This window comes from Glossina fuscipes, unplaced genomic scaffold (assembly GCF_014805625.2).
Source record: "Glossina fuscipes isolate IAEA_lab_2018 unplaced genomic scaffold, Yale_Gfus_2 28, whole genome shotgun sequence".
NCBI classification, from domain to species: domain Eukaryota; kingdom Metazoa; phylum Arthropoda; class Insecta; order Diptera; family Glossinidae; genus Glossina; species Glossina fuscipes.
Window position 1 is genome coordinate 8,718,713 of NW_023998423.1, and position 18,123 is coordinate 8,736,835.

At 36.4% G+C, this 18,123-nt stretch overlaps 1 protein-coding gene across 2 annotated transcripts in view; it reads left to right on the plus strand.

Moving 5' to 3' along the window:
- The window catches only part of LOC119636798 (low-density lipoprotein receptor-related protein 6), a 98,424-nt gene extending 81,305 nt beyond the window's left edge, over window positions 1-17,119 (plus strand). For both annotated transcript variants that reach the window (XM_038032417.1, XM_038032416.1), the window contains exons 3-7: window positions 11,392-14,363; window positions 14,434-14,594; window positions 14,653-14,922; window positions 14,987-15,614; window positions 15,668-17,119. In XM_038032417.1, the coding sequence (XP_037888345.1) occupies window positions 11,392-14,363; window positions 14,434-14,594; window positions 14,653-14,922; window positions 14,987-15,614; window positions 15,668-16,480 (4,844 nt within the window). In that variant the 3' untranslated portion in view covers window positions 16,481-17,119. The remainder of the gene's footprint in view (window positions 1-11,391; window positions 14,364-14,433; window positions 14,595-14,652; window positions 14,923-14,986; window positions 15,615-15,667) is intronic.
- The last annotated feature ends 1,004 nt before the right edge of the window (window positions 17,120-18,123 follow it).

Consider the following 18,123-nt stretch of genomic DNA (forward strand, 5'->3'; position numbering starts at 1 on the left):
GTCTTTCTGACACTTTTCGCCTTTCTCTTACTTTCAAAGAGATTTAGAGAGTAAACGAATTAGCTCCTCGTTGCAGTTAAACTGTTACGACATCAATCTCGAAGCGAAAATCGTACAAAGAAATACAAAGACTTTGCATTGATGTTAAGAAAATTATTGAAAGTTTCCACTACACTTTTTAGTTTATTTCCAATAAATAAACATGGAAATTCATTGAATTCGCTTCAGCAGGGTCGACGATGTTTACTTGGCTAGCTCCCGAAAAACAAAAAAAAAAAAGAAACTTCCGAAATATATTCTACAACAAAAAAAGGAACTGTAGACGCTTTCGATCTGAGAACTTCATGGCAAAACGTGGCCGTTTAGCTAAAATTTGAAAGATTAAGAATTTTAAACAAGTAAAAATGATGCAATCGAAAGATACAGTTCTTTAAATAGTTTATATTACTTCGTTCAATGCAATTTATTGTATATTTTTCTCATAAAATACTAAAAATATTGTTGACATGTGTTACTTTTCGTAAGAAATCTCCTATCAGACATGAGCAATCCAAAATTATTGCAGAATTATTTTGCATTAACTTTCAAAGCAAGGTATTCTTGCTGTGTCATATAAAGAAATATTTTTCCTAAAGAAATTTATATAGAAGGCTGTTCAAAAATTAAACCATGAACATGTAAAGTTCCTATTGTCACTTAATGAGTCAAAGTACAGCTTTGACGATTTTTACCGAAAAATGCTAAAAATGAAAAACATCTTTCTACGAGTCATTCTATTGAATCTTTAAAATCATATGTTTTTTAAAGGCGTTGCCATATAAAAACTCTTAAATAGCAAAATATACAAGTGTAAGAGCGTTTTCTTCGAATTCCCAGAGGTAGAAAGTTAAAACTTAGCATGTAACGGGTGTACGTAAAAGTAAAGAAAACTATAATCAATTTTAGCAATAAGAAATATGTGCAGTTTTTACTCAAACGCTTAAAAATTTGCCATTATCCTGATAGACAATGTGACTATATTTTGAGCGTAATTTATGACGTGATTACGGCTGATACTTCGTAACGGCCACGAAAGATTGCTGCCGCACATTTGTGATGCCAATAGGAATTTTTTGAATAGTCGATGTAGTAGCTTCAAAATCGACTTCAAGAAGAACATTGGATTTGATGGGAAGCAAAAGAATATCTTTCAAGAAAGTTCGACCTGACTTATAGCTTGTACAAAAATGAAACAGTTCGGAGAAATTAATTCCCTTTTCGGTAATAATTAATGCTGAAAAAAGTGCTCTATGATATTTAACGTAAATTTCTCTCAGTGCAATTTGCCGTTATAAATATTAAATAAAAAATATATATATAAAAAATGAAATGTTGTCTCGGTCATTGGAATTATGGCATTTATTATAGCGTATCTAGCTAGTATTTTATACTATTCACCTCTTCCTCTCACTAGTTAGTATCACTGATGAAATGTACTTAATACAGCAGCATTTTATTTTGTGTATATTGTATTACATTGAAATCTGTATTGTACAAATATACTCAGGCAAAAAAATGGTACAGCTTTTGTTTTATTACTGCAGAGTTTTGTCGTTGTGGGGAATAATGATGTTGACGATGATGATGGTGATGATGGCGATGTTGATGATGATGATGATGATGATGATGATGATGATGTTCATGTTGACGATGAATGTTGTGTTGTTATTGTTGTTGTTGAATTTTCTCTCGTTCTTATTTTCTTCATGCATGCGTATGTATTAATAATTAAAAATATTCCTGTCGTAGCATGTTAATCCGTTAAAATATCCATGGGGTTGATGGTTGGGTTCGTCGTAATAGGATGAATGTATAGATAGACGGTATATATGGATGCTTGCTGGGTAAATAATGACTGCACAACCAAACAACAGAGCTTACTATGGCATCCCATCACCCCAACAGTCAATGTTGTAATGAAAACAAAATATTTTTTATTTCTATTAACACTCCTCTTACCTCATATCCCGTTGCTGCCAGCAGCATCATCATTACACATATTGAAATGTTTACCCTAATACTGTTGACGATGAAGTTCTACAGTTGTCGTACTTGCTTATTTGCTTGCTTATTGTGTTCGTTAGCTGATGATTTTTCTTTCTGCTTCACTGCAAGCAGGCATCCACATTATTCAACCAATCGAGCTGGTGGCCGTGTTGTGCTTGCTACAAAAATCTTAGTTTCTGCTTTTTTTCTCCCCATTTATTATTGCTGTTACACTTGCTGTAGTTTTTTTGCTCACCGTCAGAGGATATAAGATATATTAACTTGATTACTTCATGCGTAACACCTGGATATTAGCTCCACAGGTTCGATTAATTGCATATTGGCAGTCGATTAGCAGGAAACCTTCAAACGATATTAGTGAAATATGTTTGTTTCAGTTAAAGTTGTTATAGAAGATAATTACTTTAAAAAAAAAATTTACTAAAAAAAGTCAGCTAAACTGATTACAAATTATCGAAACAAGATGTGGAAAAGATAATGAAACAGATGAAAATATATTAATTTATAACCTGAATTTGATTACAGATAAACAAATTAACCAGTTAACTGTCATTGACGACTATGGTCGTTGCGACGCGTGTGTAGACAATTTTCGTGACACAGTTAAATCTCACAATTTTCAAAGAGTTCGCTGAGTTTCTATCTTCTATATGAAAAATTGTACGCACTAAATAAAATCTGAATTTTCTCTACACCCATTACCGTGATCTTCAAAATGGCCAAGAAGAAAGGAAAGAACTTCATTTTCATACTCCATAACATTGGTTGGACGCAGTAAGTTCTTCTATTTTCGGGGTAGGATGGATGTTGTTGTATTTTACGAGTAACAAGGAAACAAAACGGGAAGGGAAATCGCCCACTGTCCTTGTTACGTAGGCGTGTGGGCGTTGCAGACGTGTCCTTTCACTGGATTAAGTAACTTTTAAAATTTTTTTGTAACTTTGTAGACGATATCTTCATTTTAGCGAACGTGACATTTTTTACCACAGATAATATGCAATTGGGTAGGTAGACAGGTATACGGGCAGACATGCTTAGGTGGATTTCGTATTTGAAACTACCATCATTTTCTCACAATTTAAAATCTGGCTTTCTAACTTTGACTTTTGATTTTATTAATTTTTTCAATTTATAGACTGAATTTCGGTTGGAATTAGTTCGCACATTTTTTTTTTTTTTTTTGCTTTTATTTTATTATTAATAAAGTTGTTATATGAATACATGTGTAAGTTTTTTGAGAAAGAGAAAAAAACAAACTGATGCCGCAAATATATGCGAGCCCTTCTTAAACTCCTAAAGGACTGCGCACGATGTTAGCCTAGCACACGTAGAAGATGGCATATGGTATGGAGTAGACATAGGAAGCATGAAGCGAAACATTATTATTGAAAGTTTCCACTTTATAGTTTATTTCCAATAAACAAACGTGGAAATGCATTGAAATCGTTTCAGAAGAGCTGCCGAGGCTTACACAACTAACTAACGAAAAACAAAAAATAGAAACTTTTGAAATTATATTCTATAACAATCTAAGAGCTAAAGACGATATCAATCTCAATAATTTAGGAAAAAACGGTGCCGTTCACTTACAACTTAAAACAGCAAAAATGTTGTTGACACCAAAGTGTTTCGAGAGAAGTTTTCTGTGAGGCGCTTCTATAAGGTTTAGGGAGTCCAAACATATTACAGGAAATTCAATAAATTAAAGGCATATTTTTTCTAAGGAAGTTAGTTCATGTAAGAAAATGTTGAAAAAATGATTCCATTCCAACTTTGTTTAGTATGCCAACAAATATAGCTTTTCACCAAGTTTTGTGTAGAAATACAAAATATCGAATACGTACGTAGAGAGCTTACGTAGAATTCTCGTAAAAACCATACAAATCAATCCCTTGATAAAATAGCATCTATCCTTAGGCAACAATGCGTCCGAGTACTAATTCTCGACAAAATATCTCGTTAATGACAACCTTGAATACAGGCGTGCACGGATAGAGATGAGATAGACGGACGGACAGACGTGCTTATATCGATTCCAAAAATGACTCTGAGTCGACGTGAAAAGTAGGTTCATTCCAAGTCCCTTCGAGTATCTCATAGGTTCGTACAAACTTAGCATACCGTTAATACAAAGGACGTAGTGGGTAACATGGCATTAAGGTATAATTTTTGGCATTTTGTGGAGTAAGCAAATGATAAGTTGCTCGGCCTTACCCAACAATAAAATTTGTAATCGTTTTCTTTAAAACTCGCTTTGATCGCGAGCAGTGCGCTAGAATTATATGCACCGGAAGAGCATAAAGGAAATTCTCGTGAAAAATTTCCGATCGACTTCAATGTCCCTCTGTAACGTTCTTGTGTCAGCAAGAGGTAAACCTGCAAAGAATTAAATATACGCTCTTTTGGGGTCAAAAAATTTCCTAAATTCGGTTTGTAGGGTGTTTTTGTTATCAGTTGCAAGAATTCTTTCCACACTTCTACAAATTAAGTAAGCATGTACCAAAATTTTTATATCAATATTCGTAGGGAGTACGTGCAGTCAAACTTCGGCAGTTCGTATTAGAATTTTACAGATGGCAAAGACTGTACATGCTCGCGGAATCTCAGCACAGCATTCTTGTGTTTTTTGGAGAAACTATTTCATGAAATCTTCCCAGTTACTCTTCAATCATTGTAAATGAAAACGTTATAAGTCTATTTTTAGGGCTTTTCTTTGAAATCAGTTAAGTTCGAAGGATTGTTTTATGTCTACATACATTAAATATTTTACGTGGAAAAAAAGTGGACATGTACCATTTTCATTGATTATAGTTCAATTAATGACAGAATGAAAAATGAAGTAATAACAAGTAAGAAAATTATACTCGTTCATTACCGAATCTTGTATACCCATCACCGTGATCCTAAAGAAAGGGGAAAATAACTAAATTTTCATATTCTCTAAGATTGGGCGGGGATGCAGCTGATTAATTTTATTTTCAGAAGAAAAGTGCAAATTTTTATGGTGAATATGCATATGAGTAACAAGGAAAGAATACTGGAAGTGAAGGTGGTCACAGTTTTCATGGTGTGGGTCAATTTTACAAATGTCGACAATATTTTGCATTTTTGCGAACGGAAGAATGCTTACCACAGACACAGGCGGTCAAATGGACGGACAAAGATTGGGTACATTCCGAATTTAAGACTGGCCAAGAATTTATGCACATTATGAGGTTTTCGCCTACGCCTTTCAAGGCATTGAAAAAGAATTACATTTTTTTACATATTTGGGTATTGGAATATTAACTGGGTAGGCTTGGTTAGTTTTTCCCGTTTTTGCACTGGTTCCACAGCCTCGCTTACGGAACATACATTCAAATTTTTTGTAGATTTATCTGCTGCGATTTATGTGTAATGAGCGAAAAACCAATTTTTTTATTCCTTTTCGAAAGCGGAGGAGTTCTCAGTTTGTCTAGTGCAATAGGCGTGCCCTTCGACCGACGTGGCTCATTTTCAATACAGGCATGCATGCTTTCCCAAATTTAAAGTCGATAACTTCATTTTTGCGGATAGAAGAATGTTTACATAGGCGGTATGGACGGACATGCTTAAATTGATTCATAATTTGATATTGATAAACAATATATATATATGTATACTTTGTAAGGTCTCTTAAGCTTCCTTCTGAGCGTTGCAAACGGTTTGAAGAAAAAGAATACATACCTCATCCGTCGTCGATGGGTATAAAAGTAGTTGATTCAATCTTGTTAAGTCTGATAAGAACCTTTTCATTTATTTATTTTTTTTGAATTACTTACATTCAACTGACCAATGAACTAACAATTCGCAATGTTAAAATTATACTTTCAGCGATTGAACACGAACACGAACACGAACACACTTTATACTCTTGCAATTGTTAAGTGGTATAATTTTGTTGTAGCTCGTTATCTCCATCTCTCGATATAATAACAGCAGCACATACAAGTAACATTCTTGCAGATGTTGTGCTTTAATGAATTAATTTAAAGCAATAATTACCGCACAAGCATAACTAAGAATCCTTGAAAGGCAGTCCAATATAAAATGACACGACCTCCTTTCCCGCAATATACAGGTGTCCCTTCTTTTACGCAATAATTGAAACAACGCATTTTTTTTTTTTTTAAGCAGTTCTTTTCATGTGAAACTTTTTATAGATGACATGAAATGAACGCAACGGGGATATATATATATATATTTCATGTATGCTTAACCTGGAATAGCTAATGAGAATATATATATCTTTATATGAAAGCTTTACACCCAACAGATAAAAGGTGTTATAAAGGTGTGAACGATGATTGATTCTGGCCCTCTATATACCGATTTTTATATGAAATTTTTTAATCCCGATTTCATCGAACTTGCTTACCAGGACGGACAGTATATATCGTGTTTCGTATGGCCATAGAATATATTCGCAGATAAGTGCCACGGTAGCGTTAATTGCGTCTTTTAAAGCTTACCTTTGGTTTTAGACTTGTTTTTTTTTTATCATTAAACAGCTATTACTGCAGAGAAATGGTTTCTTTTCATTTTCGCGAATTATTTGTTACGTAGAAAAATTCCCTTGATAGTAAAAATGGCGTAAAAAGCGACCGAACTGTAGGCAAATTCAACAATTCTGCATATTTAATATAATTTCATTTTCTTTAATGCTATTTGCTACGCATTCACGTTATATAACTCTGTTCTAGGCTACCGCCAGCAATTCTTATACTGCTTCCTCACACACCACTTATTGCGACCTGAAGCCTAGCTATATATCGCATATTATGTAGCATATAGCATTGTTGTTGGTAGCAGGATATTCTCCTATGAGTTGATTTTTTGCTCATTCTTAGCATGCATTTTTTTTTTTTTTTCCTACGGTTCATGTTTATTTTCTTGCTACGCGTATTCATTTGTGCAATAATTAGACCAACAGTAGTACTCATGGTAGCAGTAACTGCAACATTTTTAAGTATTTGCTTGTAACTGTTGGACTCGTAGCCTGTTGTCGTTGCATTTTTTTTTTTTTTTTGTTTTTGTTTTTTTTTTTTTTTTTTTTGTAATTTAGCAAACTATTGTTAATGATTTTTATGCTCTGGCATAACACATTAACCAAACACAACTTACATATTCCATGTGACGTGACCTGGGCTTAACTGCCACCACCAACACCACAACCGAGCGAACACCTGAACATATTATGTCATGCCGTAACATCTCGGGTGAGCACGTTCCTCCTCTTTTTCCCTTTTTTTTTTGTCGAGAGAATTGCGAAATAGTCGACATTTATACGTTCTTCGCTTATTCATTTCATGTAGCTGTTGTTGTTGCTGTTATTGTTGTTGTTGTTGTCGTAGCTGCTGTTGACTGGGTATCCATTATCGTTCCACATTTTAAATTTACACTCCATTTACGTGGGAAAGATCCTTTAACCAGGAAGTCAACAAAGTGTCACTATACAAATTAAGGCTCCTTGCTGAGGACTTCAAGAGATGTATTTGTTTAAGTCAATTTCCTTAGTCGCTCTTAAATATTCAGGGAAGCAGGAAGAGGATGTAGCATGTCCCGGTTGATGAAGAAAGCTTCACAAATTTTATGGAAACTATAATATATCATAGTAACAAATTGTGAATGAATCCGAACTTATCGTTCTAAAGTCGTAAATGTTCTCCCGGTCGAAAAAATAATGGGACTTCTCGTTAAGCAGAAGTTCTTGTGGGTTTTGGTGGTTTTAGAAATAGGCCAAGCATAACAGAAGTTGAGAACATTTATGCTTTTGAAAGTAAAAAGTGTATTTATGCGTATTATCCTTAACCGACAACAAATGCACCGGTAAAAATTTCCACATATACTCTATTAATGCACCCGTGCCCGTCCGATATTGTAGAATAACCATTTTGATCATTTTATCACTTGAGAAAGCAGTTGCAAGCAACAGTTGGTGTAGTACCGTCAATTATTAATCAAAAAATTTTCCGCCACTTTTTTGCAAGTTTTTCCCATCTTTCTGGCAACATCGCGATACCGTGTCGAAAGAACGATATTGGTTTGGCTTCGATCCATTTTTGCTTTTCTTCACCATTTCGAAACCGCGTGCCGGTCATGCCGCATCGATCTGAACAAGTGGTAATCGGAAGGCGCTAGGTACAACAGAATTTCCCATTCGAGCTGTAACTGTTTATGCTTGACAACTTTTGTAACATGTGGTCGAGCATTGCCACGCAAAACGATGATTTTGTCTTTGTTGACAACTATAGCAGAATTTTTTTGCAACTATACATCGTTCATTTTGTTCGATTGACGGCGGTAGACATCTGCACTAACAATTACATTCGGTTCCAGCAGCTCGTAATACGCTACGACTTGCTGGTCGATCACACCATCTACACACCGAACCTTCACGGCCATGAACATTCCGCTTCGGTGTTGATGTCAATGACTCTCCTGCCCTAAGCCATGTCTTTTTGTCCTTGACATTGCCGTAATGCAGCAAGTTTTCGTCCCAGAAAAATCTTCTTCTTTTTCTTGGCAACCAACGAAGCCGCGATGTCGAAATGGGTCGAAAAGGTATTTTCAGCCAATTCCTATGGTAGTCATTTTCCCTTGTCTTGGATCTTTTCCATCGCATGTCAATGTCTAGAAACAGTTGATTCATCAACTGGTTATTTATTCGAAAGTCCTTTGAGAGTTTGTAGTGTGTTCTCGTCCAATAAGTCTTGCAATTCATTGCCTTCGAACTTTTTTGTTCTTCCAAGCCCTTCTCTGCCGTTGACATCAAAATCCCCATTTTTAAAGCATTGAAACCAAAACCAATAATTGGGATATGATGGAGCAGGATCAGCACAAGCTTCTAAAAGTGTTTGGTAAGCTACGGCAGCAGATTTATCTAAATTAAATAACAAAAACAATGAACGTCGAAAATGTAATATTGAGCGTTCCGTGATAAGCGCCAGTGTACGCTGAATAATTTAATGATACGAACAGAGAAACTTTTATTTTATGTAGAGAAAGGTCAAAGTCATCGATTTTAATCATTCGTGTCTCTGATCATGCAAGCACCTATTAAATCTGATAAATTAAATTAGATAAAGAATATCGGTGTAAATATTTGGCCGAATCGAATTTGAGTGAAATATGATTGTCTTACTTATTCCAATATCTGGACAAACAGGAATCGCGTTAACGGAAAAATTCAAAAGTTCGCTTTAGCTACTTCGGCGTCCGTATAACAAAAACCTCTAAAACTCATGAACGCATCATAAACTAATCACAGAAAGAGCGCAAGGAGTGCAATTGTTACATTCAAGTAGTCGTCAAAAAGCCGAATTCGATTCTAATTTTGTCCTCAATCTTTTCGCGATTCAGGAAATTTTTTTAGAAAATAATCATTATTTCCCTTACCTGAATTTTAATTTATTGTTAGGATCGTCATTTTGCGTGACCGAATGCGTGTGTTAATAAAAACAAGGAGAGACGCTATATTAGGTCACGGCCAACGATTCAATATCCTACACCGCCTCACATTTATTCGTATAATCACTTTCCCAACAGGGCGGTATATGAGAAGTTGTCGCAAAAAATTTGCGATATGAACTACTTTCAAGTGCGTTCGTCTTTTGGCCAATACGCATCAGCGTATCAAATTCTACTAAAATATCTCAAAAATTCCAATCTGTAGCTTGAACATAATAATAAAGACGGCCGGACTCGCGGAGAAGCCTAGATGAAATTGTAAAGTCATTCTGAATCAATCTATCAGAAAGTGACTCTGAATCGACCTACGTAATAAAGGGTGAATCTATCTCAAGTGCTTCTTTTGCGTACTGTACGCATTTGCACAAACTATATATATATCTGCTTCTACCACAACTGATTTAAGATATAAAAATCTAGTAAAAATTGTCAAAGTATGTTCTATCTCATTATAGATCTTAACAACTTGATTCCTCAAAGAATGCTAAATGCTAATTGTATGCCGTGAGATGTCCTGACAACAAGCCCATGTTGGCATCTCTCAATAGTTGTAATGCACATTTTCTACATTTGTACAAAATGTTTCTATCAATATTCCTTTGAAAGGGTTCCTTCCCTTAACATTGTTAGGATGGGTATAGAAATAAGTGTACTCACGTGTGTATAGAGCTATGAAACTATACTTGTGCCTGCACTGCACATATATAAATTGGATTTATCTTTCCATTTCAGCTCGAACGAAAATCTATGTAAGGGATATGAATTGAATGAATTTGAATGTTATACGACATTTTTATAATTAATGTCACCATCTAATGCTACTATTGTCACAATTTTCGTGATGTTCAACACATAAATTATAGACTACATAACATTTGCTATTGTAGCTTGGTGCTTGGTAGCTGGTGGCTTGTAAAATCTAGAAACGAATAGATAAAATTCAAATTTTATATCCTGCACAGCTTGTGGTACAGTGTATATTAAGTATGCGCGCACGTATATAATAGAAGAGTGCAACTTGATATAAAACTTAACTTTATCAACTTTGGATCATGCAGATCTATTTTTTGGACCCCAGCGATGTCATGGAAAGTAAACCTTCGTGTTCCAAAAAACTCTAATTTTTAATATTTTGTGATAAAAAATTTCTCCAGAATAATTTATAATTTGACACAAAAATTATTTGGATCAAACTTTGGATCTATTTGTTTGACCCCCTTCTATATAAAGATTCTCATGAAGAGAAAGCACTTAGGCAAAAACTTTAATTTCAACCTTCTGTAATGAAAATTATAACGATTTAGCATAAAAATTAGCAGTAGAAAATTTGGATCACATAGACCTATTTTCCCGATCCCATCGTAGTTAGGTTTTCTCATCCAATGTAAGCTCCTACAAGGCGACAAAGTCTAACTTGTAATTGCTCTGATGAAAAGTATTTAATAAGTAGACTAGCTTTACTAAACATAGACCACGTCAGTGGACATTTTGCTCACCGTCTCACGTCCATGAAACGTATGACTTTGTTTGGAAACAATGTATAATTTTCAGGGTATTATTACGAAAGTGAACGAATCGCCGTATTGGCGAAGCAGTGTAGGCTATTTAAAGATCGGCCTTGCCCGACCATAAATTTTTACTTGTTTCATATCATTTTTTTAAAACATCTGTCTTAAAGTAATCCTAACGGCTTATCCACGTTAATCGAAGAATTGCACTTGTCGCGACCGTTCGCCGTAAGACAAATCTTCTTATTGCTTGTTTTCTTTTTTTCTTTTTTTTTGTTAAATTTTCTAAAGTGTCTAGAGCCACAATAATGTTCACTTCATGTTTCCTTTATTATTATTTTCTTTACAGTGCATGCTGCCCTAACCTATAGTACATCGTCTTCTTCCTTCATTAATACGCCTGCCACGCTATTATTTACCACATATCATGACATACAGGTGGCGAACATTACAAAACCAACCGGAGGCCCTCAAATTGAGGTGCTCGTTAAAGATCTCACCGAAACCATGGCCATTGATTTCTATTATGCCAAAAATTTGGTATGCTGGACAGATTGTGGTCGTGAAATTATAGAATGCGTTAACGTCAATACGACGGGGCCGATTTTGAAGGCGCCCAAACAAACTGTGATATCATCGGGCTTAGATAAGCCCGAGGGTTTAGTGATAGATTGGTTTACGGACAAAATCTATTGGACTGATGGCGAGAAAAATCGCATAGAAGTGGCTACGCTGAACGGTAAATACAAGAAAGTTCTCTTTTGGACAGATTTGGATCAGCCTAGAGCCATTGCTTTAGTGCCATCCAAACGATTTTTAATTTGGACCGATTGGGGTGAATACCCAAAAATAGAGCGTGCAAGTATGGACGGTGATCCTTCAACACGCATAACTTTAGTCAAGGACGACGTTTTTTGGCCGAATGGTCTAACTGTGGATTTGAAAAATGAATTAATTTATTGGACTGATGGTCATTTGAGATTTATCGATGTGATGAAGTTAGATGGTAGCAATCGCCGCGCGGTAGTGAAAAATCTTAAATATCCTTACAGTGTAACGTACTTTGAGAGTCGTCTATATTGGACGGATTGGTCACAAGGCTCATTAAATGCTTTCGATTTAAAAACGAGGGAAATGAAAGAACTCATAGATACACCGGAGGCTCCAAACTCGGTAAGAACGTGGGATCCTTCCTTGCAGCCTTATGAAGACAATCCCTGTGCTCACAACAATGGCAATTGTTCCCATTTGTGCCTCCTAGCTACAAACAGCCAAGGATACAGCTGTGCATGTCCTACAGGAGTTAAACTGATTTCGTCTAATACTTGTGCAAACGGTTCCCAGGAGATGTTATTTATTGTGCAAAAAGGAGAAATTAGTAAGATATCATTAGATTCACCTGATTTTACCATATTTCCACTACCAATGGGAAGAGTTAGATACGCCATTGCCATTGATTATGACCCCGTAGAGGAATACATCTATTGGTCTGACGTGGAAGCGTTTGCAATTAAAAAAGCACATCCTGATGGTACAGGCCTGACGGATTTTGTTACCTCTGAAGTCAAACACGCCGATGGCTTGGCCGTTGATTGGTTAGCTCGAAATTTATACTGGACTGACACAGATACAGATCGTATAGAAGTAAGTCGTCTCGATGGCTCAGCCCGCAAGGTGTTGATTTATGAACATCTAGAAGAACCTAGAGCTATTGCTTTAGCTCCAACATTAGGTTGGATGTTTTGGAGCGACTGGAATGAAAAAAAACCGAAAGTGGAGCGCGCATCTTTAGACGGATCGGAGCGTGTTGTGCTAGTATCGGAAGATCTTTTGTGGCCCAACGGTATTGCTCTAGATATAGAAGCTAAAACTATTTATTGGTGTGATGGGAAAACTGATAAAATTGAAGCTGCTAATATGGACGGATCTGATCGCAGAGTCGTAATAAGTGATAACCTAAAACACCTTTTCGGCTTAAGTCTGCTTGACGATTATCTCTATTGGACCGATTGGCAAAGACGCTCAATAGATCGCGCTCACAAGATAACTGGCAGTAATCGCACGGTGGTTGTCGACCAGTATCCCGATTTGATGGGCTTGAAGGTAACACGTTTGCGAGAAGTGAAAGGCACCAACGCTTGTGCCATACGTAATGGTGGCTGTTCTCATCTGTGTTTAAATCGTCCTAGTGATTACGTATGTCGTTGCTCCATCGAATACGAGTTAGCTAACGATAAGAAAACGTGTGTTATACCTGATGCCTATCTTCTTTTTTCAAAGCAAGAGTATATTGGCCGCATTTCAATCGAAAACAATGAAGGCAACCATAACGATGAAAAGATACCATTTAAAGATGTGCGGTATGCTCATGCATTAGACGTAGATGTAACCGATAAAAGACTTTATTGGACCGATCAAAAATCGAAGTGTATATTTCGAGCCTTTCTTAATGGTTCCTACGTGCAGCGTATTGTAGACGCCGGTATTATTAGACCTGAAGGTATAGCAGTAGACTGGCTCGGGCACAATATTTATTGGACTGATTCTGAAGCGCGTCGAATAGAAGTTGCCAGATTTGATGGGAGCAGTCGTAGAGTCTTAATATGGAAGGGCGTTGAAGAGCCCCGCTCTTTAGTTCTAGAGCCGCGAAAGGGTTATATGTACTGGACAGAGTCCCCGTCCGACTCTATAAGACGAGCCGCAATGGATGGTTCTGAATTACAAACAATCATCTCTCAAGCTAATCATGCCACTGGTTTGACCTTGGATCCCGAAACCAGACGATTATATTGGGCTACACAATCCCGTCCTACTAAGATCGAATCAGCTGATTGGGACGGTAAGAAACGTCAGGTTTTAGTGAGCACCGATGTTGATGAACCCTACGCAGTGTCGTTGTATCAAGACTACGTTTACTGGAGTGACTGGAATACCGGAGACATTGAAAGAGTGCATAAACTAAGTGGGCAGAACAGAAGCCTGGTGCATAGTGGAATGACTTATATTAGCTCGTTGTTAGTCTATTATAATCAAAGGCAAGCAGGTTCGAATCCTTGTAAAGTGAACAACGGGGGATGCTCCCACCTGTGTCTGGCTCTGCCAAATAGAAGAGGAATGATTTGTGCTTGTCCCACTCACTTTATATTAGCTAAAGATAACGTATCATGTATACCGCCGAAGAATTACATTATATTCAGTCAACGGAACAGTTTTGGACGTCTGCTGCCCAACACCACTGACTGTCCCAATGTCCCACTACCGGTAATGGGAAAAAATATAAGAGCGGTGGAATATGATCCCATAACACATTTTGTTTATTGGGTATGTGTGAGCAAATAATACAAACAGAAAATGCTCTCCTTTAAAAAGAATATTGAATATTTCTGTTTAGGTGGAAGGTCGAAGCCATAGCATTAAACGGTCCTTGATAAATGGCACCAGGCCTTTAGTTCTCGTTGGTTCTGGCTCACAACCTTTTGACATAGCTATAGATGTTATAGGACGTCTGTTGTTTTGGACCTGCTCTCATTCGAACAGCATTAACATTACAAGGTAGGTAGAAGTTGAGCACCATTTATATAGTGTAATGAAAACTTATTTATGGTTTTAGTTTTAACGGTGATTCCGTCGGCGTTATTGACAGTGGAGATTCCGAAAAACCGCGCAATATAGCCGTTCACTCGATGAAGCGTTTACTTTTTTGGACTGATGTTGGTAGCCAGCAAGCAATTGTGCGAGCTCGTGTCGATGGAGCCGAACGTGTTGTATTGGCTTTCAAGTTAGAAGGTGTCACCGCCTTGGCTGTGGACCAACAAAGTGATATGATTTATTACGCTCATGGCAAGCGGATCGATTCTATGGATATAAATGGCAAAAACAAGTAAGCATTGCCAAAAGAATTTTTTTGGACATGAAGGATTTGAAAAATTAATCTCCCTTTTTAGAAAAATCTTGGTATCTTCGCATATCTCGCAAGTCATGTCTATAGCCGCCTTGCAAGGTTTTGTTTATTGGTTGGACGATAAGACAGGCGTAGAACGCATTACAATGATAGGCGAAAGTCGTAAACCAGAAATGCAGCGCATGCCACAAATAACCGATATTGTAGCTGTTTGGACGCCCGAATCAAAACTTTTTCGTAACCACACCTGCTTACACAGTCGGACAAAATGCTCGCACATTTGCATAGCTACAGCCGAAGGTAGAACTCGAGAAATATGTTCCTGTCCCAAAAATTTGATGCTTCTCGAAGATGAACTAAATTGTGGAGCTTTGCCGGCTTGTGGACCGGATCACTTCACATGTGCGGCGCCGATGAGCGGAAACGGTGCAAATAATGATATGAATAAAGATTGTATACCTGCTTCGTGGCGTTGCGATGGACAAAATGATTGCCCAGATAAATCCGATGAGGTTGGTTGTCCTTCATGTCGACCCGATCAATTTAGTTGCCAGTCGGGTGAATGCATTGATAAAACATTAGTCTGTGACGGTACTACTAATTGCGCCAACGGTCACGATGAGGCAGATTGCTGCAAACGACCAGGGGAATTTCAGTGTCCCATTAATAAGGTAAGTTAAGTGTAGCTAATTAATTTTCTCTTACTAACGGTTGTAAAACCTAGCTTTGCATATCGGCGGCTCTGCTATGCGATGGTTGGGATCACTGTGCCGATGGTGCCGACGAGTCAGCTGAAATTTGTTCGCAAGCCATTACAAGACGTATGGCTCCGTCCTCTGATAAAAAAGCTTTTATGATTTTGATTGTAGCCACTATGATTACTATATTTTCTATTGTGTATTTGTTGCAATTCTGTCGCACACGTATTGGCAAAAATCGTAACGAACCAAAAGATGACCAAGCCTCGGATCCCTTATCTCCTTCAACGCTCAGCAAGTCTCAAAGGGTGTCAAAAATAGCTTCGGTAGCAGATGCAGTACGAATGTCTACCTTGAACTCGCGGGCAAGTATGAGTTCTTATGATCGAAATCATATAACCGGAGCTTCTAGTTCTACTACTAATGGTTCAAGCATGGTAGCGTATCCTATCAATCCACCGCCATCGCCGGCAACTCGCTCCAGACGACCGTACCGTCATTACAAAATCATAAATCAACCGCCACCACCTACGCCCTGTTCGACAGACATATGCGACGAATCCGACTCAAATTATACTAGCAAATCTAATAGTAATAATAGTAACGGAGCTACCAAATTGTCATCGTCATCGGCGAACGCTAACTCTTGTTTACAGTACGCTTACGATAGCGAGCCCTACCCTCCACCGCCTACACCCCGATCACATTATCACAGTGACGTTCGAATACTGCCGGAATCGTCGTGCCCGCCATCGCCTAGTTCTCGGTCTTCAACGTATTTTTCACCCCTTCCACCGCCACCATCACCCGTGCAATCACCTAGTCGTGGTTTTACGTAACATTACGAGATTTTTATGTAAATTTTTTTCTGCTAAAACGGGAGGAATCGAAAATCATATCTACGCCATAAAACGAGAGACGTTACATTTATTTTTTTAAAGTTAGATAATAAATTCAAAAAAAGATATCGCAAACGAAAGGAAAAAGTTATGCTTCCAAAATTTTCTTAAGATATATAATGTAACTACCTAATCTTTTTATGTATATAATCTATCCGAAAAATTTTTTCTTTCATTTACATGATAGAAGCAATCACTATGAAAGCTTTTTATAAGGGAAGACCCAAAGAAGGCACTATTTACAGATAAGGCTATTGACAATTTTGAATCTTTCATTTACTATAATTTTGAACACATAATCATGTACTTTACATATCAAGACATACCATTAATACATTTGGTGTAATCTCTTCTAAGTTTTTCTAAATACGTATACCTCGACAATTTCAACAAAACCGTTTGAGCTAGTGGGTCCTTCCGTGAATTAAACAAGCCTTTATTTCCTAATTGAATTGCAAGGAATTTACAAAAAAAAAAAAAAAAAAACAAATACTATAATTCTTTAACAATTTGGCATCAATTAATTTTATATCGGATTGAAATAAGTTCCTAAAAAGTATATTCAATTTTACACGATTGCAGTTAATTTCATTTGAGATTTGCTGAAGCAGCTGAATGTTGCCCTGCTTTCTTCCAGGAGAGGTAGAAGCACCATCTTATAAATTAAAAATCAATCAATTGCGCATTTGATCCAAAATCCTTAGCTATGTTTAAACGACTAGCACACTTAACAATCATTGCACTTGAAACAATGGAGAGGCATTTCTTTCACATTTACGATTTCCATTTGAAAACATTGAAACTGACTCGGTTCACATTGAATGAAGTGAATTAATTCATGCAAATGGCATTCTTAGTTCGGCCTGAAATTTCACTCTTTCCTATAAGTAGTATGTGAAGCTTCAGAAATGCACTGGAACGTTCCTTTACCGATTTAATGTGATCACTTCATGAGGGGGGGGACAAAATAAGCTTTGTATCTTTAAGTGACAATTTCTCGCATAGACAAAACGTAAATTATAATGTTTTTGCATATGACGTAATGGTTCCAAATTGTCAATAGTTATTTCAATCACAAAGTTTTTATGAAATTTTCAAGTTTTCTTATTTCTTCAGTCTTCCTATGATTCGATCCATTTACTCGGATTAAATTTCGCCTTAAAAATGATTTTTTAAATATGAACAACGAATTGAAATTTGATTTTTTTTTTTTTTTTTGATTTAAGTTCGTCGTTCAAATTGACCATTAAAATTCAAAACATAATGATATAATGAATGAAATGAAATAATAATTTAAAAAAAAAATTTTTTTTAAATATTACAAAAAAATAAATAATTAAAACGTAAGGAACAAGTGCTCACTGTTAAAAAAAAAAAAAAAAAGGAAGAGAACAAAAATTTATCTTTGAAAATAGTTCAAATAATTTATTAACGTGCCAAATTGTATGTAAAACCATTTAATACTTAAAAAACTTAATATATATATAAAAATGAAAGTAAAAGAACTTTTCTTTTCTTACTTACCTCCCCTCTTCGTTTTGCATTTCGTTTTGATAAACATCCAAACTATTTTCATAATAATT